Raw genomic sequence first — 22,708 nt, 5'->3', positions numbered from 1 at the left:
GGCCAGGAGCCTGGGGGAGAGCGCGCGCCGCGGGGGGCCACGTCCTCGGGCGATGCCGGAGGGAGCCGGGCTCCGGTCCCCGGCCCGGCCGGTGCGGGGCTCCGCAGAGAGAGAAGGAGCGGAAGGAGGAGCCGCGAGGGCGCAGCGCGGGCCGCCGCCCACCCGGCCGGCAGGAGGCGGACCCGCTCGGAGCGCGGCGCGCGCCGGGCTGAGCCTTGCAAACAAGTGTCTGTGGCGCTCGCCCCGCGGCCTGAGACGCGCTCCTCCGCCCCCGCGGCCCTCCGCGCCGCCCGGCTCCTGCGGGACAGGCGGGAGCGAGGGGCCCTGGCCGCGCAGCCCGCCCGCCGCCGCCACGACCGGCAGCCCCGCGCGGGGGCCGCGGGCTCAGCGCCGCTGCCAGGCGCTGGCGCGGGGTCGCCGCGCGAGCCGCTCCGGGGTGTCGCCGAGCCCGCTCCGGACCGAATAACGTGCGGGGTGTCCCCACCCCTGGGAGGGGTGGCCGGTGCCGCGAGCGGCCTCCCAGGTCCCATCTCTCTCCTGGGGAAGACCCGCGGCCGCGAGGAAGGATTAGACTGAACCTGGCCGAGGCGCACAAGTGGCTCCCGAGCGAGCCGGCTCCGCGGCCGCCGCCTCGTGTTCTCCCCGGACGCAGCGCTCGCGGGTCGGCGGGGCCGGAGCCTAGGCGCGGCCGGCGGCCCGGGGGCGGCGGGGCCGGGCGTGCAGCGGAGCGAGGGGGCGGGCGCGCGGCGAGCACGGGGGCGGACAGGCAGCCCCACGCGCCCCACGCGCCCCGCGGGGGCCCGGCGCCCCGGCACGCGGGCTGGAAGCGACTGAGCGCCCCCGCGGGCTGCGGGCGAGCAGCGTCCCTCCGGGCAGGGGACCCGGCGATGAGAGCGGGGCTCCCCGCGGGGCCAGCCTGGGCGTCCTCCGCAAAGTTGTCACCGAGCTCGGATCCCGCCTAGGGGCCACCGCGCCGCGGCTCGAGGGGCGGCCGGGCGGCCGGCGGCGGTCGTGGCTCGGCGGGGCCCGCGCGGCCGGGGGGCTTCGAGGGGCGTGCGCCCCACGCCGGCTTCCCTCGTGGATGTCTCCCGGCGGCGGCGGGCCCATGAAAGACTGCGAGTACAGTCAGATCAGCACCCACAGCTCCTCCCCCATGGAGTCGCCCCACAAGAAGAAGAAGATCCCGGCCCGGAGGAAATGGGAGGTCTTCCCGGGAAGAAACAAGTTCTTCTGCAACGGGAGGATCATGATGGCCCGGCAGACGGGCGTCTTCTACCTGACGCTCGTCCTCATCCTGGTCACCAGCGGGCTCTTCTTCGCCTTCGAGTAAGTGGCGGGGAAAGCTCCCCACGCGGGCTCCCCTCGCCTCCCCGCCCCTCCCCTGCCCTCCCTTCCCCTCGGTACTTTCGTTTTCTAGAAGCTTTATCTACGGAATATTGTTATATAATGCAAGCCCTCTCTCCCTCTTTTTCTGTGGAAGGTGTTTGCTTCTGGGTCGGCCCTGGGAGGAAGGCGCGGGGCGTGGAGACACTTGTAAGGTGCACCAGCCTTGCTGCCTCCCGGGTTGGGTGGCACCGCGCAGGTGGCGACTCTTGGCGCTGTCTCTGTAGTTCGGAGACTAGCAAACCCAGATGTAACCTGCGGGAAGGGGGACGAGGCAGAGTCTCAGGTCAGGGGTAAAGAGAAGCGACTTCCCTTCTTGCGCACAAGCTGTAGGGCACCTTGTTAAGCTGGGGGGACTCTGTCTCCTCCGGTGCATACCTTTGCTGAATAATGCCGAGTCCTGGTCATTCTAGGTTTCAAAGTGCAGGCCGCCCAGTGTGGCCCGGAAGGGGAACGGCATTTTTCGTTCTGCTTAGACGTTCACTCTTGCACAACAATTTCTGATTTACCACGATATTTCTAAAAGGTCCACTTGTTAAGAAAACGTTCAACAGCCAGTGTTCCAAACAAACACCTGGCCTTCCCCTCCCGAATCCGGGAACAGGTGGAAGGAGACTTTAGACCTGTCCAGGAGAAGTGTGGCCCTGCCTGGAGCTTTCTCATTCCAGGAGCTGTACTTTGGGACTTGAGCGCTTTTATCTGGAACAAAAGTGCATGTAAGTCTTGGCTGTCTTCAGGAAGATCAAACTGGCCAGTAGCAACTGTCCAACTAATGAAAGATCTTCGTATTTATTAATGGTATTAGATAAAGCAGTTTAGCCACATTCCAGAATCGATTTCAATTGCTCTTATTGGGGCCAACATTTGCAGTGCAGCCGCTTACGTAATTCCTGGTATCTTATGCTCAATGAAAGTTGTAGCTACTTCCCCCCAGAATCAAAAAAGCAGTGTATTCCTGGGAGTTTTTTGTGCTTCCCATATCCTGATTGTTATGGGGCACCATACCCTTTTATCTCCTTCTGTTGGATAGAGTTAATTAAAACCCTGTCTTTCTTTACTTCTGTTTCTGATTAGTATTAATAGGCTCTGATTTTGCGCCTGAAGTTTGATATTCAAAATGCTGTCTCAATCAGTGCTCCCTCGACAGTGTACCAATGTAGTACTGAAGGCCCTCTGTGGGGGAACACTTTGTATCTGATTGTGGTGAACAGTTTTAACAGGATTGAGTTAGAACAGGTGAGGAGAGAGAGCTCGTTCTAAGCTGCTCTCCTCCCCCAGGTTCTTTTCACACACAAGTCCTCCATTTTCACTATGTAAAATACCCAGGTCTCTCCTAGCAGGCTAACTTTTGTGCACAGTTGAGACTAGTTGGTGGAGTCTGTCGGGGGGACCTGGGGACAGGAGGGGAAGGTTGTGACGGGGCTTTAGAAATGGCAGGAGAAATGCTCTGTCCCTTCTGCTGCTGTCCTCATCCGGAGCCGCCCTTGTCCTTACAGACCTGGGAACTGAGGAGGGCGCGAGATGTGCCCGGGGAGTTTGCGTTCTGAGACTTAAATTCAGGCACCGGAATGATGATGCCATGTGGTTCATCATTCTAATTAATGGTGGCTTTCATTACAGGTGGTCATTTACTGAAGATGGAGAGTATTCACTATGTTCCTACTGTTAAAAAAGTTTTAAAGGGCCAGCTGCCATGCTCAGTGGTTGAGCGTCGACCTATGAACCAGGAGGTCATGGTTAGATTCCAGGTCAGGGCACATGCCCTGGTTGCAGGCTCCATCCCCAGTAGGGGGCGTCCAGGAGGCAGCTGATCAGTGATTCTCTGTCATCACTGATGTTTCTCTCTCTCCCTCTCCCTTCCTCTCTGAAATCAGTACACAAATATATTAAAAGAAAAGTTTGGAAGGGATCTATTTTGGCATTTTTGCTCCTTTTAGCAATTTTAAGAGTGGAGAAAACGGGTTAATTTTGTGATTGTGTTGCAGAGCATCAGCCACAAGTGTCTTTCATGTAGAAGGAGGAGTATTTCATTTGCTACATTACCCAAATCTCCACTGTATGGTGAGGGGTCCCCCACCACCAATTATTAGTTACCACTTTTTATTTTCTTCGTTCAAACATTTAGTTGAACTAAACCATCATAAATTCATCTTCCCTTCTTTCTTCCAAGAGTTCCCAAAAGTCCTTATTAGCAGGCTGTCACGGATCCTTCTCTGCATCAGTGTTGTGCTAACTGATGGCTGTAGGAATCAACATGTGCCCTGGGGTTTTGTTAGCTGCTGTTGGCAGCTTCATTTTTATATCAGCTGTGTGTGTGTGTGTGTGTGTGTGTGTGTGTGTGTCTGTCTGTCTGTCTGTCTCTGTTTGTTCTCCATGAGTGTTGCTTAATTAGGCAATTTGAAATTTCAAGAAGGTAGACCCATCCTATCATGATGCCTCAGTTGAGAAAAAACATAGGGCTGTTCAGACTATAGAATATGATGGTTTGGCAAATAATATTTGTATTGCTTTTAAGTTCTTTGTCATTGCTAATTGTAGAGTGAAAATAACTTTGGCTAAATTAATTTGATAGAGACTCAGGGAACCAATTAGCTACATGCATAGGTAATGAAATACAAAGAGGCTAAAATAAAAGCGATCCAGACAAAATGCTGGTTTTGTCTGCTTCCTGCCTGATTCCTCTGCCCTTTCTTTAGTTAGTTATTGAGCACATACAATGTGGTTGCCTATTTTGATTGATTTCTTATCTAGATAACTCTAACATTAGTAGAATTTGTTTTCAAACATTAGATCCTATGCTTTCCCATACAGTTACACAAAAGCAAATTCAAATTTTGAAAAGAAGACATGTAACTTCTAAAGTTAGTTTTAGGCCTCCTTATCCTGGGACTCTCTGCCCGTCTCTCTCATTCCCAACCTTGAACAGACGGATGAGGAGGTCCGTGCCAGGGAAGGGAACTTACCGGAGCGCAGCAACAGGTGCTGTGCCTGTCCTCCACCCTGGGAGAAAGGCAGGGGAGGAATCACTCTTCCCACCCCGGAGGGGAAGTGCCGGAGGCTTGGAGAGCTTAAACACCGCTGAGATTGCACCGTAACTAGCGGCTGGGCTCTGACTGCAAAGCCAGCGGCCTCTCTGGCCCCGGTGCTGCGCTTCCTCCGACACACAGCAGTGGGGCATGGATTTTGGATGGATACGTCCCAAGATTCTTACCAGAAGAATGACCCTGGCCAAATTATTTGACTTTTTAAAGCCCCAGCTTCCCAGTCTATTCAATGGGATTAATAATATCTTTCTTTAAATGCTGTGAAGATTAAACGAACATGTGTACTTAGTACAGTGTCTGATGGAGAATAGCAAGTGCTCAATAAACAGTGCCTCTGATTAGAGGAAACCTTAGAAATAGCCTCTGGAGGACTCTGCTTTCCCCTTCTGAGAGCCTTGGAAGGACGGGGAATGTGGGTTAATAAGCAAGCATGACAGTGACAGCTTATTAGGGCTGAAAATGCAGAACTGTGGAGTCTGTGCTTAAAATAAAGGCCTCTGAGGAGTGGCTTCACCCTTGTCCCTTCAGAGTGGGTCCTGCAGGGAAGGCTGGGGTCCGTCCTTTTCCAGACCCTGAAGAAGAGCACTGAGCAAGCCTGCAAGAAGCGAGGACTGGATTTCATTTCCATTTTGGGAGCTGCCATCTCAGAACCTTGGAAACAGGAAAGAGCGCTACTAGGAGCAACCTGATGCAACTCCCCGTCTTTTCCAAGTAGGGCAGGGCTATTTGTCTTTTGGCATCTTTTATTCACCAGATGGAGTGTGGATGCAAAGCGACACATCTCACAGCTGTATTTAAGAGGGAAGGGGGGACGCTGGTTGCAGTTACGGAGACAGTTTCTGCTCCTGGAGGGGCTGGCTCGTCAGAGACTCCCTGCGCTGTCCTCATCTCACATCCCCATGATTGCAGTGGGAAAGATCAGTGAGCATTGCCAGTTTCTGTCTACACACACACACATACACACACACATACACACACACATACACATACACACGTACACACATACACACACACATACACACACACATACACACACACGTCTGCTGCAGTTTCGAGTTGAAAATAAAGTCTTTGGTCCGGAAATATTGGCATTTCATAGTCTCTTGATCACAAGGGCAGGAAGGAGATGAACTGGGAGGCAGAGCAGATTCCTGTTTTCAGGAGCATCCTGGGAGGTGAGGGGAGGCCTGCTCAGATCGTGCCCTTGAATGCCTCCTAGTCACCATGGACAGTTTGGAGGTGTTACTAGAATTCAAACACTTGAGAATGTGGGAACATTCTCTAATTTTTAATCACTAGAAGTCTATTGATGATTTTTTTTTAAAAGCCATATGTATTCCTCCTCCTCCTCTTCTTACTCCTCTTCCACCTTTGGTAATCACCTCTGAAGTACAGTAAGTTCCCACTTAACGTCCTCCTTGATAGGTTCTGTGACTTTAAGCAAAATGGATAATGAAACCAATTGAAACATAGGCTAATTGATATAAACAAGAATTAAGTTTCTGTGGCATATGGCATCTCCTCAACATTTTCATGCACGACGTTGAACGAAACTGGCATATTTCGAGGACCTGCTGTAATTGATGAATAATTGGTAGTCACCTTGAAGACGGAACAAAGGACTGTCCCCATAAACAAAAGCATCATTTCCAATAATTTCTCCTTTGCAGATGAGAGGGCCTTTATTATCTAGCAGAAGGTATTGCTCTTATGACATGTAAGCATCCCACCTTTTTTCAACCATCCTCTTCAGAATGGCATCAAATTCTCTACCACCTCAGAAAATATCCAGAAAATGCCCAATCTTTTTTTGTCCGAATGCTGGCCATGCTGTGCATCGTGGAACCCCATGGGGTTGATGGCCATTAGGACCTCACCACTGAACATTAGTACCGATGTCAAGGACATTTCATAACCCACTATGGCCCCATGCAAATCGTAGGTTGCTTCAAAACCTTATTAATGATTTCTTGGCATGAGGGCACGGACCCTTGCCTTTGTGTGTATGAGCAACACATGTAATTTTCCGGAGGGTGGGGACTCCATTTGCTGATGCACCCTGGTAAATGGCAGGTTCTCAGTAACATCTTCGTTGCTGAATGAAATAATGCTGATATTGAAACACTGAAAAAAAACTTTTGTCTTCAGTTTCTCATTTTGTAAAGTGAACAATAATAAAGTTGATAATTAATAATGTCTTATAGAACATATTTGCCTTAGAAACTTGGACTATTTGATATAGTTCTTCTGAATTCAGAATCAAGTATCACGCCTTTACAAATGCATAAATTGAAGCAGAGAAAATAAAAACTTTTTTTTTGTTACTTAGAAAACTAATGATAGAGCTGGGGTGTTCCCTTGGCTCACTGAGACTTCTTTCTAGTTTTTTCTTATATAACTAATGTGTTAAGCAATAAAGTGGTCTGTGACATGTATGAACGTTACCTAACAACCGTCAGCACCTAGAATAATTTAGCATTTTATAGATTCTTGACTTCAGATACTTGAGTTCACCTGATAAAGCTTAGAAGGATACTGTCCATTACTTATGTTTTATTGTGTTCAGTTGCAGCTAGTGGGAAGTGAGTACCAAGTCATTCAGAAAATGACTCTATGATAGTGATGGTGAATTATTTAATGGGCCATAACTGTGTAATCTGGAGATTTTTATTTTGCAGGATAGTGTTACACATAATTTATTCATGGCAAAGTTATTATGTCTTGGCAGGAAAATTTAAATTAAGCGTTTTAAGGAAGTACATTTATTCTTTTGTAGGTGGGGTTGTTAGGAAAGGGAAAATAGTGCTCAGTAGATACTTATAATTAGTTACACTTAGGAATTGGGCTCAGATAAGAGTTGGGGACCATCTAAATGTTTTTGTGTAATTCTTCCAAAAATATGGCCTCTTTTATTTCTTATGAGCAGTTCACTATTATTTTTAGCATTTCCCCCTGTCAGTTTTTGTCCCAGCTGATTTTCTCTTTATCTTTTGTTTTCGACAGCAGAACAATGACATGCTGAGGTGTGGTTTTCTTGATATTTATCCTGCTTGGAGTTTGCTGAGGCTTCTTGAATCTGTGGATTAATATCTTTCATCAGAATATCTTTTATCCCCTTTCCTCTCCTGAAACTCCATTTATTTATATGTGATACTATTTCATATAGTCCCATACATCTTGGATACTTGATGCCATTTTTTTTCCTCTTTTTTTCCCTCTTTGTGTTTTAGTTTGAATAATTCCTATTAGTGTGTCTTCAAGTTTACTTGATCCTTTTCTCTGCTATGTCTATGTTGAGCCATTTTTGATATCATATTTTTTATTTTGAACATTTGTCTATTTTACAAATAGTTTTTTAGTATAGTTTAAAAAATAATTTTCATTCTTCTGATGAAATTCCCCATCTGTTCCTGTCCTTATTTTCTACTGAATAATTAAACATTTTTTGTAGTGACTTTAAAATCCTTGTCTAATGATTCCAATATCTATATTATCTCTGGGTCTGCTTCTTTTGCTATTTCTTCTCTTGGTTATGGGTTATAAAACTCTTTTTGTGTGCCTCATAATTTTTGATAGAGTAACAGATGTTGTGCATAAAAGAATTGTAGAGGCTGTATTTATTTATTTATTTTTGTTAATCCTCGTCTGAGAATATTTTCCCATTGACCTTTTAGAGAGAGTGGAAGAGAGGGGGAAAGACAGAGAGAAACATTGGTGTGAGAGAAACACATGGATTGATTGCTTCCTGCCCCTGACCAGGGCCGGGTGAGCCTGTAACCAAGGTACATGCCCTTTACCGGGTCTAACCTGGGACTCTTTGGTCTGCAGGCCGTTCTCTATTCACTGAGCCAAACAGGCTAGAGTTGAGGCTGTAGTCAGCTAAAAGGGCACTGGTGGTTGGGCTGAGTCACTCTCATTTATAATTGAAATGAGTGTGGGTTTTGCCAAAGCTTTGGTTAGATTCACTTAATCACTGACTGTAGGTGTTTTGAGGGAAGTGTCAGGACTTTCCCGTTAGCGGGGAGTGGGATCTGAGCCCCGTCTAAACTCTGAAGATTTCTTTACATTCCACAGCCTCAGGCCAGCTCACGGAACTGGAAGATTTCTTTGTCAGCCAGAACGCCAGCTTTTTGGGTTACTGGTAGCTTTCTTTGTTTTCAGCCCAGCCCCACCTGTCTGTACCTCAGGACATCTCTTACTGCCCAGCGGCCTGGCCTCAGCTTGTGGAGACTGCTGCAGCGCCCTGGGTGAAGGCCTGAAGCACCTAGGGGAGATTTGTTCAGGTTTATGTTCTGGCTCCTGCCTTACCCTTGGGGAAGCTCCCATAGGCCTCAGGGAAGATGTCTCTCAGCTCCCCTGCCCTGCCCCAGCCTTCGGTGTGCTCTTGCTGTGCTTGGTGACGAACCATTGGAAAGAGCTGGCTGGTGGTGCAGACTTACTCCCTGGCTGAGGTTCCGTGGGATTCTAATCCATGTGGCAGTCCACACATGGCCACTAAACTTGTTTAAAAATTTTCCTGGTTTCTCCTTACTCCTGTCTATGGTGGATTTCTGTACTTCCTGCCAGTTTACTAGGCATGAAAGCAGATGGCCTTTTTTGTGGGGGGAGGGCTTGACATATTTAGACTTCTTGGCAGCCTCAGTTCCCTGATATGTTTTAAAAACAGTGCTTCTGTAGCTGATACCACTTGCCCTCATTGTTAGAGTGCAGTGATTATACTTACCATGATCAATTTGTGATTTTGAAAAACTTACTATTGTGTTTCTCAGGTTGTTGGTGTTTATATATGTAACCAGTTCTTATTGCTATATTATTTGATTTGTATAAATATGCTCAATGTATTCTTCATACTCTTGCTTATCTTTCTTTCTTTGACTTCTCACCGATTCTTGGCATTTACTATCATTTAAAGGGTAGGATATGCAAGGCCTCCTCTCCATGGATTTTAATTTCTTCTTAAGCGTATCCTAGCAATGTCTATGACATCCAGACTCAATGCCTAGGCCTGGATTACTGAAATAGAGTTTAGCAAGGGATTAATTCCATTATGCTTTTATATGATAATAAAATATTTATCCAAATGATAAATTATGACTATCAACTAATCATTGAAGTTGTATACATTTAAGAGCAAGATTTAAAGAAATATAAAATTTTATGATGATTGAAGTACTTTATCACGAATTCCATCTTCATAGTTTAATTTGATGCTAGTTTTTCATTGATTTTGAAAGAAGGCTTTCACTTTCCCTCCCTCACTTACAATACTTTGGATTTGGAAGCTCTTCTCTGATCTCCAGTCTAGTTTAGATATAGCCCCTCAGAGAACTTGTAATTGAGGTTCTATTACCAACCTCTTCTCAGGTAGCTGGCTGTAGTTGGCAGTGCTGATAGAAGGGACTTCCAGTCGAACCAGCCAGCCCTCAGCCCTTACAGACTCTTCTGTCTCCCTGATGCTGTACATGACAGACAATCTCTTCCTCTGCCAAGATCAGGCCCAGGATGAAGAGAACGGTGACAGGTGTGTGTGTGTGTGTGTGTGTGTGTGTGTGTGTGTGTGTCCCTTTCTCTCAACTCCATTCTTCCAATCTGTAGAAGTTGCACTCTCCTTAATTTAGGCCGATTTTTGCCTCTACCTCCTTGGACCTTCACAACTAAGAGCTAACATACCATTAGAATACACTTCCCTGTCCCTTTCTAGAGATTTTTGAAGTAGGCTTTCTTTCAATACTAAAGAGACCTTTTTTATTTTAGGACATTTTAAGCACATTTTGACAGAACACATCGTTTGAAAAAAACAGGGATACAATACTTTACATACGTCTTTAAGCTGGGTTTTAAAAATTGGTGACCTCAAAATCCATGGGAACTGGTCTTGCTATTGCGAGCCATCAGAATGTGACAGTGGGAAGGTGGCTGATAAGGGAGGGTGTGGCCCATGGGCCTGGCTGGATGGTTTGCTTTGAGATAACTTTGTCAGTGGAGGAATGGTGGTCTCCCTCTGGAAAGCGTTTAAGCTCCAGAAGTCTGTGATCCTTTGGTACTTTTCAGAAACTTCTTACAAATACAGAGAAACAGCTTATTTTATCACAAAATGCTGGGGTCTATTAGAGTCATTCGTTCTACTTGCTGAGATGAGAAATTACTGGCTCTCCTTGTTCAGGTAATAGAAATAAAGTAGGTCTGCAAAATGTGTGTCCCCAGTACTACCTTGACAAAGTCTGTTGTCTTTTTATTTTCATTTTCCTCCATTACTTTTCAAAGAGATAAAACTAGTGCATGGCCTCCCCTCCCCTCTCCTCTCCTCCCCTCCCCTCTCCTCTCCTCTCCTCTCCTCTCCTCCTCCTCCTCCTCCTCCTCCTCCTCCTCCTCCTCCTCCTCCTTCTTCTTCTTCTTCCTCCTTCTCTCTCTCTCTCTCTCTCTCTCTCTCTCTCTCTCTCTCTCTCCTTCCCTCTCTCCATGCACCTTTGGAGCCCCGAGCTGGAGCTGTCGTTTTAGGATTATAGCTACATGACACACTGATCACGAAGAGCAGCGGTTCTCAACCTGTGGGTCGCAACCCCTTTGGGGGTCGAACGACCCTCTCACAGGGGTTGCCTAAGACCATCGGAAAACACATATATAATTACATATTGTTTTTGTGATTAATCACTATGCTTTAATGATGTTCAATTTATAACAATGAAATTGGGGGTCACCACAACATGAGGAACTGTATTAAAGGGTCGCTGCATTAGGAAGGTTGAGAACCACTGAGAGACTCCAGGCCACATAGAGATAGAGGTGCCCATGGACCCCCAGCTATCCGAGCCTCTGGTTGTGTGAGGTTCACGGCCCAGAGGCAGACATGTGAGTGAGTGAACCCTCACGTGGTCCCATGGCTCACATAGCGTCCCAGTCGAAGCTGAACAGAGCAGACGTGAGCCGTCTCTGCCGAGCTCTGCCCATGTTGCAGATTCGTAAGCAAAATGTTGTTTTCAAGCTGTTGCATTTTGGGGAGCGTTGCTAGACAGCTGTAGTAACTGGAGGACTTTCTGCCAGAAATTCTCCAATGAAGTGTTGAGACTGGTTTGGAGGTGCAGCAGTTAGTGTGTGACTAACAATGCTAACCTTGCAGTGCTGAAGCTGGGGAATTTCTCAAAATTACGGTAAAGTTAAAGCTCACTCTTATCACTCAGGCTTCATTCCAGTGTGCCCGGAGTAGGAGAGAAAGGGGTTGCAGCTGGATAATGCAGCCACCACGGTGCCAACCCCACAGCTCTTTTGAGGGGTGTCCTTTGCCACGCGTGTCCCAGAGGGAAAGAAGTTTGAGTCCTAGTGATCTAGGCCCCCATCATCCCATGCCTGGACCACAGTCCCAGCTTCCTTTCTTGAGTTCCCATCTAAGCTGTTACTCTTACAGGGATAACACATTGTGTGGGAAGAAAGCCACACGAAACGGTTAAGATTAGTGTCCAAGGCCTTTCTGTTCTTCTCGCAATGGATTAAGAGTGACACACGCACATCTCTTTCTCTAAGGTCTCTGCGTAGCGCAGGCCTGTGGATTAGGAGAGGGCTGAGCATGGAAACAGCCCTGGGAGGGGCGCCGCTTCGACACTGACTGTTGTGTGGGGGGTGCTCACTCTTCTCTGGGTGACGATGAAGCTGGCTCACCTGCCCGCCACGCGTCTCCCCCACCAAGGCCTTTCCAACAACAGCCGGTGGTGGCCTTGCGTCTGCAGAGCCAGGCTGCCCTGCAGCGGGCACCCGGACAGCTACTGGCACCCAGTGATCTGAGCTTTCGAGTGGGCCTCGGATTTATAAATCAACACCACTTGTCATCTTGAATACTACTATTTTGGGGTCTTTTAATGTCATGAATTTCCCATACCCACATTCTTGATGGCCGATAAGGGCATTTTTGAACATATAAGCCAAAGTCAAGTGAAATTCTGCAACTATATATAGTTTATTTGTCTTTCTAACCAGGGAGAAGAATTTTTTACTCAGATTATCTCATATTTTCTAACGTGATATAAATTTTCCTGCTTTTTTCAGAGAGCAATCCATGCAAATTAAATTCCAGCATGGTCCTCACACACACACATCAATGGTGATTACCGCTCTGTCTAGGAGAAAGACTGAGTTTGTGTTCCTATTTCATTAGCTATAAGCGTATTTTGCACAGATAATTCAAAAGGCATGCTCTTGTCTTTTTAAAGGTAAATAGATACTGATAGTTAGAGAAGCCCACTCACCATCATAAAGTTATTACTTATCCAGGACCAGCGTTGTTCCTGTTACCCAGAGTTGATCCTGGTTGGTGTTTTCAAGAACGATCTCAGGCTTCCCTGAAGGGTAGCCCTGATCAAGCAGAAAAGGGGAGATAAAGTGTGGAAATAAATGAGTTATTTTTCATTCTCATTCTCTTTCTTCTATTATTGCCAAATTAACACACACACACAGAGTTAGTGCCCTGAAACACCAGAAGTTGATTATCTTACAGTGCCATAGGTACCATCTGGCACAGGTCTCCCTGGACTGGCATCGGGGTGTCAGCAGGGCTGCGCTGTTTTCTGGGGAGTCTTTTCTAGCTTCTAGAGCTGACATGTGCCCCCTCTCTCCATTGCTGGATGGTCCAGCACTCTGAGCTGTCTTCTGCAGCCACATCTCCCTCCTCCCTCTGACTGCAGCCACATCTCCCTCCTCCCTCTGACTGCAGCCACATCTCCCTCTGACTGCAGCCACATCTCCCTCCTCCCTCTGACTGCAGCCACATCTCCCTCCTCCCTCTGACTGCAGCCACATCTCCCTCCTCCCTCTGACCGCAGCCACATCTCCCTCTGACTGCAGCCAGGAAAAGCTCTCTACTTTGAAGAACCCCGGTAACTAGGTTGGGCCCATCCCATGGCCCAGGGTAATTCCCCATCTCAGTCCGTATTTCATCAGAGTCCCTTTTGCAGTGTAAGGTTACTTATTCCCAAATTCCAGGGATTAAGACATGGACGTCTTTGGGCGGCCGTTGTTCTGTCTGTAGTTGTACTTCCATCCTTGTAGGTGCTCATATTAACCTGGCTTTTAAATGCTGGAGACTTTCATACATCCCCCGAGAAGGGCTTGTTCATCAGACACCATAAAACAGTGCATGAAATGGACCCGTTAGTTCTCTGTGAATCCCGAGGCATTCCAATGAGAGGAGGCAGAGGACCTAAAGGATGGACTGGCCTGGTGAACAGCACGGGTAGGTCCCCAGGACGCTGACCCTGACAGAGGTTTGCCTGCAGGACTTTCTCCAGGAGCTGCTCTCGGGTTGACACCTGTGGGAGTGCAGGGCGCGGCGCTGGGCAGGTGCAGCGCAGTTAGGGCTCCTGCTGGTCTGCCAGGCAACGAGCAGCAGCCCCTTCCCCTCCTGCACAAGCGGCCATTGCTGTGCGCTGCCCCGGCAGGGGCAGGACCTTGGACCACGTAGCTCTCCAGTTGCAGGCAGTTTCCTGAGAGAGGCTTGGCCCACACTAGCAGAGGCCAGCATCCCAGCGGCCGGGGAAGGAATGCTTCCGCCCTGAAATAATAGACGGTGGGTGTGGTGAGGGCAGGAGGGGTCATCCGTCTGGCTCACAACAGTGTCCACTACAGGTAACGGCAGTTGGATGTTGCATAGGTCCACTGGCCAGTGGGATGACCCAGGCATTGGTGGGGGAGAGGGAACCAGCCTGGCAGGCAACAGTTGGGATGAGGGCAGCTCTGGTAACTTAATTTGGTAGAGTTTGGAGACAGGGAAGTATGCCATGGAGGGCGGGGCCAGCAAGAAGCTTTGTGCCCAGGGGGACTGGGCTGGCGGGGCCCAAAAGTGCCCGGCCGGGCTCTAGTTCTGGAGGGTTGCAGAAGAGGGCCTCTGGTGTAGGCAGCGTGACAAGATCAGGGTGGGGTTGTGGGACTAGGACTGGACACAGATTCAGGGTAGGGCAGTGGCCGGCTGGCGGAGGACAGGCCCTACAGCCTGGGCTGTGGCTGCTCCGTCCCCGCTGGGTCTGCATCTCGGGGCCTGTGAGCCAGCCTGCATTTGGGGAGAGAAAGGGAAAATGAGGCCGGAATCCAGGCTGAATCTGACGTGTAGCTAAATTTCCTTCACAGTGTGTGATAGCCCTGTCTTCCCAAAGAAGGTTTTAAAAGATTTCATGGTTTCTGCCTCTCTTTCCACCTAAGATAGAATCCTGGGAGTATTACTGATGCTCTAGAAAAAACCTTAAAGAAGTGCTGTGTCTTTTGAGTTTGCAAGACTGTGGGCATGTTTTATAGGACTGCATTAGAGTGTGTGAAATCATACTATTCCTTTTTATTTTAGAACAGACTTTGCTGTACTCATTTATTTTCTGTCTTTGTCGGAGAAAGGCATTCTGTAGCCATACCGATTCTTCCAGCAGCGAGGCTGCTCCTGACATCTCCGCCGACCAGCGCCGGGGAGAGGCGAGCCCAGGCTGCGTCTGTGCGGTGGACAGAAAGGGCCGCGCTGGCACGTAGCTTGCTTATTCCCACAGTGTCCGCAGTCAATTAGGTTAAGTCAGCCTCCAAAGAAAAATGGTTCTGCTGGGAGTGTCTGGCCTCAGACATTGATCACAATGATTCCGACGCTGATGAAGCCCTGTGATGTTCTGGAAGGGAACCCGCGATGGCTCTTCTCAGGTGGCCCATCAGCCCCGCCTTCCTGATTACAGCACTTAGATAGGTGAATGCAGCCTTTTGGGCAAGGGATCCATTTCCATTCTTTCAGGCTTATGTTTTCCATGTCTTTCTTCATGAATTTTTCGCTCTTCTTTTACTGTTTCTAATATATCTTGGTCTTTTTACTCTAGAAATATTTGTTGAGCTGTTATTGCATGCCAAGCACAGGGTGCCATGTAGTGGAGAGTACGTATGTGCTGGGAAAATTGAGGTGCTAAGGTCTGTTGTCAGGGCCAAGGTTAGTATTTTCTGAGTCTCCGTGGGCACTGTGCCGTGAGATAAAAAGTAAAGGTGTTTCCATCTGTTCGGTGTAGTTGCAGGTCTGTGCCCTTTCTTTAGATGGGCTTTGATCTCTTCTTATGATTCATGCCTTTTCCTTCTTAAGGTTCTTGATTCACAGGTAAAAAGCACTTGTTGGCTAATTGTGACTCATATGAAGACAATAGAACCCCCAGAAGCTTAGTAGGCTCATGAAGAAGAAAGTTCTGGAACCAGAATCTCTCGTTGTCCACGCACTTTCCCCTTCTGGAGCCTCTCTGGGGCTGGAGCCAGCCCAGATAGTCGCTCTCCCTGTGCACCTTCCCTCGCATGTCACAGCCTTTTTGAGGCCACACCTGCTCGTCCCTGTTCTCTGTGAACCCCTTTCCAGGGGCCAGGCTGTCTGGGCGGCCGTCATCCTGGTGCCACTCACCGTGCCTGCTGTTGACACAGGCCCAGGGTGGAAAGGGATGGGGATGATGACATTGGTGCAAGGAGAGTTTTGCTCAGAATCAGTTGTGTTGTCTCCACCAGGGCTGGATTAAAGCCTTCAGAAGCCGTAAGCACGCCCTGGCCAGTGGGGTGCAGTTGGTTAGAGCATCCTCCTGTATGCTGAAAGGTTGGAGGTTTGATTCCCAGTCAGGGCACAGGCCTAGGTTGTGGGTTCGCTCCCCAGTTGGGGTGCATGCAGAGGGCAACCAATCGATGTTCTCTCTCACATTGGTGTTTCCTCTCCTTTCCCCTCTCTAAAATCAATAAGCATATCCTCGAGTGAGGATTTCTCTAAAAAGCCATAAACACTAAGAAACTCATGTGGCCAGCCCCCTCCCCACCACCCAATGTAATTTGTATACTAAACTAAATTGTAAAAAACAAAACTCATGTTTTTCCAGTTGCCAAATTCTGAATAAGCTGATTGAAGCTGAATTTTTCTCTATATTTCACGCCACTGCCCTGCTGATGTCCTAAACCATGTGCGGTTAGCTCTGGAAGTGATTTGTGGAGGTCTTGCTCTAGATAGTTGTTGGGATAGAGGCAGAGTGCCAGCCCAGCCCTCAAGCCTGTGTCTGTGTCCTCCCCTGTGAGAATGCTGTCATGGTCCCGCCCTCCCCCTGTGAGAATGCTGTCATGGTCTTTAGTCCCACCCTCCCCCTGTGAGAATGCTGTATCTTCTTTAGTCCAGGGTCACCACTGTGCTCTGTACCCTGGTAGGTGGCAATGGGCAATGGGGATGATGGATGCTGGTAGACCAGCATCTTTTTCAGACTTTGAGAGAGTGAGCCACACCAAGCAGTCATCATGGAAATCCAGAGCACGCCATGCACGCACGCACACACACACACACACACACACACGCACACGCACACACACTAGAGATGAAAAGTTCCCAAAGCAGCACATGTGTGCTGAGCTCTATTTTATTCAGTGCTAATGCTTTATTCTAGACTAGTTCACTTAAAAATAATGTTTCTGGCCCAGTAAATTGAATTCATGACCCCCAGCCTGCAAGCTGACAAACACTGTGCCACAGCCTAGCACCCTGGACCCTCTGCCATGTCCCATGGACGTCAGGTCCTCACACCTCCTGTCGGCACTCCTGCTGGGTCCTCCACCCACACTCCTCCCTCTTCCAACCCTGCACCTCTGAGATGCACACCCCCAGCTTTCCTGGTCTCACTCAGGCACGCATGTTGCCTGCAGCCTTCCTGAAGGGGACCCAGCACCCTCCTCCTGCATCTCTGGTGCTTGCCCCGTGTGCCCACCTTCATCATCTGCCAGCTGGGAGCTCACTGAGCCCACGGCCTGTCGGACTGCTGTTTGGGTCCTGTGCATCTGGTACTAGTGTGTGGTACACAGTAGGCACTAAATCAGTGCTTCTGGAATTGCATTAAAACAGGTGATGTCCTGGAAAGGCGGGGCGAACCAAAACCTGCCTTCCAGGCAGGCACATCCACGTCCAGGTTCCCATGCACGCAGTGTTTACATACGCCTACTTCACTGTGTATGGGCCGGAGGCTTGGAAGTGACCGTCAGTACAACCCAGTGTTTAGACACAGAGGTCGAGACAGATAGAAACATGGGTGTTGCAAATAATGGACATCTAAACGCCTTCTATAGAAGCAAGAAAGTACGTAAAAATTGGTGCTTTTCAAATGCTTTTTTCATGATTAGCGTTGACTCTGTAAACTGTATTCTAGACTCTCACCAGCTGTCTGTGGGACCCTGGGATCGCGTAGTGGTAGAACTGGGAACGGTTCCCCGTTTTGCAGAGGAGACCGAAGGCCCAGGAGGCGAGGTGGCTTTCGCCAGGCCGCTCAGCTGCCTGCCAGCGGAGGTAGGGGGATGCTCATCTTCTGATGGTCCTCAGGGGCTTTCCCACCGAGTCAGCCCTTCTCAACGTCAGGAAGGGGACTCAGACGGCCTAGGGGGTGTGATGGTCTCCATCCTCATAACTGTCAACAAAGGTCTTCACCGTGAAACTCTTGATAATTGCTTGTTTTAAGCTTGTGTTCCTTCCTGGGAAAAGTGCTGCGCGGCCGTCATTTCATCCTCATGTAGATATTGACACTCTCAGGCTGGTGTTGCGTAGTTCCTCCTGCTCCCTGGCCTGGTCTCGTTGCATTCCACAATAAAAGTTACGCTGATCTCCTCCGAGGGCACAGGCGTGGCCTCTCTCCGAGCGCCTGCTTTCATGAAAGCTCTTCGCACATACAGGGACATGCCAACAGATTTCCTAATAGGCACTTTTGGATGGGAAAGGGGTTTTCACAACATTTCTCTCTTTTGTCCCTTTCAGCAAATACCATTTTGATATGTCACCAGCCATAATGAAAGTGAGTAAGCTTGTGGGTGATGAACTGAAGCATTCATTTTGTGAAATTCGTGGTCCTGTAGTTAGGTTGGGATGGAATAGTCTCTGATGTTTATTTTGTCTATTTTTTCTTCCACTTTTGATCCTCACACAACCCGGCACCTAGGAGAGGGGACGACAGTCAGTCTCCCTCTTCCTGCCCACAGAGCTGGGACTGGCCCTCTGCACCTGCTCCCTTGCTTAAAGGTGAAAAGGGGCGTGGGGCCGGCCTGACAGAGCTCTGCCCTCACCTGCCCGTTATCTCTGGCAAAGTGCACTCCCAGTTTTCAACAACCAGCACATGCATTAACTTGGGGTCTTCCGATTCACCGGCGAAGAAAGCTCATTCCTGTAGATCTAATTAGCTAAGCCGAGCTCATTAGCTTGGCTTAGTTTAGCAAGTATGATCTCATTAGCTGATGTGCCACCGTCACACACACACACACACACACACACACACACACACACACTCTCAGCCACTGGTGCTGGAGGATGAAAGGGGCCATGGAAGGCGGCAGGCCCGCTCAGAGTGCCGATTGCCCGGCCTGGGCACCTGCTGAGCCACCACTGGCACCAGCACTAGCACCAGCGCAGACAGGTGCTGGCACGGACTGCACAGGTGGGCACAGGAGCACGAGGATGTTTCCCAGTGTGGCTTGCCTGTAAGTGCCAGGTGCCTGTAAGGGCTTCCCTGCGTTATGATACTTCATCCTCACACCACCTCGCAGTAGGTACTGTTATCATCCCATTTTTCCGCTGAGAAGACAGCTGCAGCCATCTATTGTGAGAGCGTGTTGTCCCTAAGAATAGGATTTTCTGAAAGCGGCAAACGGCCCCTGCACTAACAGTGGTGTTTTGTTTGTTGGAGTTCCCAGTACTGAGCCTGCGGGGACATCCGTGAGCTGCTCTATGGAGAGTTTCTCCCCACTGCCCTCAGGGTACAGCCGCCCGAGCCTCGCTTTTCTCTAAAAGTGGGGTAATAGCAGCTTCTGGCAGTTTCCTGGCGGCTCTTTGAGGAGAACACGTACCTGGCAGCATTGAGCGCTGTGCTTGGCTCCTACACGCTAAATAGAAGTTGGATCTGTTTCTTTGCTTCGATAACTTGTTTTTAAATAACTGTTTTATTTTTGCATATTTTAGATGTACAAAATCACTGTGAAAATAGGCACCTTCTTCGTTTGCTTGCTCAGATTTCTCCTCTTCCTCATGCACTCTTTTGCCATTGATAGATTTTCCCATGGAGAGTTAAGAGTTAATGAATGAAGCTGCCCAAGGGAACTAAGGCAGTGGGTGGGGTCCAGTACCCCAGTCCGTCAATAGCGCTTACACATGTGCCTTTAGAAGTGGGGGAGCTCAGCCTTGGGGTGCCACGAGCAATGGAGCCGAATCACCTCCATTTTATTTATTTATTTTTTCGACTCATTAAAAACGGTTTGTATTCGAAGTCGCTCAGGACCATATTACCTTAGGGTCTGACTCCAGAAACATGACACAAGGAGAGAAACCCATCGGGGAACATTTTTACTCACCCAGGCTCCAAAGCGCTGCTTTTCAGGAGTCGTTCCTCTTTTGGAGTGTGGACGTGTGGCCAGCGAACCTGTCCCAGAGCCTGCATTGATGGTGCTGGTGATATGGTGTGGAACGTACGTGGTGAGGGTGAGGAAAACCACAGCGCATATCTGCACAGGGAGCCGAGTTACGAGCAGTGACTTACTTAAATATAAATGATTCTTCATTACAACCGCTTGGTCATGCTTCCACGTGGCAGGTGTGGCCGGTGCTTGGACGTAAAGACTGACCTTCAGCGTAAAGCACGGTACAGCAGAGAGGTTTTGTCCCGGCTCCCTAATGACTCGGTGCTGTGGAGAGGGGTCCGCATGTGCCCCGTGCAGGCTGTCTCAGACGGGGTGTTGATTGAGAATGCTGGGTGATTACCCTGCAGCTCCACCCCCACTGCGACCACCCCTTTCTTTTCCTCTCTGTTGCTCCTTCTAATTGGGATAATACCACCCCTGGATTTGTTTGTTGAGTTGAGCCTTGTCCTTGTGAGGGACACTCTATAAGTATTGGTTCCCAGTGGGAGAGGTCATGCGTCCAGTTTTGCATCGATCGTACCAGCTCCAGAGTGTGCAGCAGTTCATCACCGTCCCTCCAGCCCTGAGCTCTGAGCAGGAAGCTGCTGGGATGTGAGGGCTGGTGCAGGACCCGGATCCGGGAGGGAACGGCGCCGAGAAGTGCACGGGGAAGCGCGAGCAGGTTAAAAGGGGCCTGAAGTCAGAGGGACCGTGTGCCTGCTTGGTCATTCCTGACCCTTGTCCACAGGTGTGTACTTAGAGGAAGATTTGCTCTGAGCGTTGGGTGGGATTCGGTTGCTGAGTTAGGACTGTCTGTTTAAGACAGGGGTTTGCTGGCAGAGTCCTGGCTGCTCCCTCACTAACTTACCGGGCACCTTTGTGTCCATTCCAGGAAGTCATTCCTTCTTCAACATGGTTTATTTCCAGCTGTCTGAAAATTATTATTTTATAAATATTTTTATTAAAATAAGACATTTCCATAAAAAATAAAGCAGGACATTCCTCCCTGATGGAAAATTATGGAAATAGAGATATGATTCCGAGATGTCTGAATGTAGGTAGGGCCCCTTCGCTGTAACGCTTTGTTCAGTGCGTGCTGTGCAGCGGCTGTGGGCCCTGCTCCGTGCTGCTCCTCTGCCCCCTCCCCATTCTCCTGCGGTGCTGGGTCCCCACGTGCAGAAGAGGCTGCCTGCCTGCAGGGCAGGGGAGCTGAGTGCTGCTTGTCGGGTTCCCAGGGACCAGGTGTTAGTGTGTACACTTGCTTGTCACGTCAGAAGCATGGTTCTTAACCTTGGGTTGGAAATGCCTGGATATATAACTATGTTTTCATAAATGTAACAGGTGCCCCTTGTGGGCCAAGAATTTTCGCACATATCACACGTCCTTAGAATAAATGGCCTACAATGTTCTTGTCGCTCAGAGCGGGTGGGCGACCAGCCCATAGCACCCAGCTAGTAAGAACTGGAGTGTGGCCCGGCCACCGTGGCCCAGTGGTTGAGCTTGACCTTTGAACCAGGAGGTCACGGTTCAATTTTCTTATTCTTTTCAGGTTTTCTTTTCTTCTTTCCTTCACCTTCCCAGTCATCCTGTGACAGTAATTCTCTGGTTTCCTGTTTCCTCCGAGGGCACGTGGCAGCCCCGGGGAGAGGTTGGTTTCTCTCCTGGACAGCTGTTCTGAGAGCGCTTCCAGGGCCTGTCGAAAGTGGGGCTCGCGTGGCACTGCTCCCAGGCTCCTGCTGGCTTCTGTTTGAGACCAGGAGCTGCCTCTGCCCAGTGGCATCTGTTTTTCTCTTCTGCTTGGGATCCTCTATGTCCCCAAAGTTGGCCAAATTGCATCAAGAAATACATTGTTCTTATTTTCTAACTAGGGGCCCGGTGCACAAAATTCGTGCACTGGGTGTGTGTGTGTGTGTGGGGGGAGTGTCCCTCAGCCCAGCCTGCCCCCTCTCACATACTGGGAGCCCTCAGGCGTTGACCCCCATCACCCTCCAATCGCAGGATCGGCCCCTTGCCCAGGCCTGACGCCTCTGGCTGAGGCGTCCGGCCCGGGCACTGGGGACCCGCAGCTGCAGCGGCCCCACGATCGTGGGCTTCGCTTTAGGCCCAGGCAAGGGACCCCTAGCTCCTGGGACTGCCAACTTCGACCGTGCCATCGCTGGCTCCACCCCTACTTCCTGCTATCACTGGCCAGGGTGGAAAAGGCACCTGATTCTCTGATCATGGCTGGGGGGCAGGGCAAAGGCGGCCCCAGGGCCGCCTTTGCCCTGCCCCCCAGCTCTTAGCTCCCCCCGGGTTTCCAATCACTGTCAGTGGCAGGGGGCTTCTTCCTGCTTTCCCTTTCGCCTCCCTGCATTGTGCCTACATATGCAAATTAACCGCCATCTTGTTGGCAGTTAACTGCCAATCTTAGTTGTCAGTTAACTGCCAATCATAGTTGGCAGTTAACTGCCAATCTTAGTTGTCAGTTAACTGCCAATCTTAGTTGGCAGTTAATTTGCATATAGCCCTGATTAGCCAATGAAAAGGGTAGCTCGTACGCCAATTACCATTTTTCTCTTTTATTAGTGTTGACTAGAGGCCCGGTGCACGAAATTCTTGCACTTGGTAAGGGGAGGGGTCCCTTATCCTGGCCTGCGCCCTCTCGCAGTCCAGGAGCCCTCGGTGGATGTCTGACTGCTGCAGAGGTGGGAGAGGCTCCAGCCACCGGTGTTGCGCTCGCCAGCCATGAGCCTGGCTTCTGGCTGAGTGGTGCTCCCCCTGTGGAAGTGCACTGACCACCAGGGGGTAGCTCCTGCGTTGATTGTCTGCCCCCTGGTGGTCAGTGTGCATCATAACCGGTTGTTCTGCCGTTCAGTCAGTTTGCATGTTAGCCTTTTATTATATAGGATCACCCTTCACCA

At 49.6% G+C, this 22,708-nt stretch overlaps 1 protein-coding gene across 2 annotated transcripts in view; it reads left to right on the top strand.

Moving 5' to 3' along the window:
- The first annotated feature begins 212 nt into the window (after window positions 1-212).
- The window catches only part of ZDHHC14 (zinc finger DHHC-type palmitoyltransferase 14), a 172,090-nt gene continuing 149,594 nt past the window's right edge, over window positions 213-22,708 (top strand). Inside the window, exon 1 of one of the 2 annotated variants that reach the window (XM_059699965.1) lies at window positions 213-1,326. In XM_059699965.1, coding sequence (XP_059555948.1) covers window positions 1,082-1,326 — 245 coding nt within the window. In that variant the 5' untranslated portion in view covers window positions 213-1,081. The remainder of the gene's footprint in view (window positions 1,327-22,708) is intronic. The other variant, XM_059699966.1, reaches the window with a different exon arrangement.

Source organism: Myotis daubentonii, chromosome 6, assembly GCF_963259705.1.
Source record: "Myotis daubentonii chromosome 6, mMyoDau2.1, whole genome shotgun sequence".
Lineage (NCBI taxonomy): Eukaryota > Metazoa > Chordata > Mammalia > Chiroptera > Vespertilionidae > Myotis > Myotis daubentonii.
The sequence above is the reverse complement of the archived record's forward strand: the minus strand, read 5'-3'. Positions and strand labels throughout refer to the sequence as shown.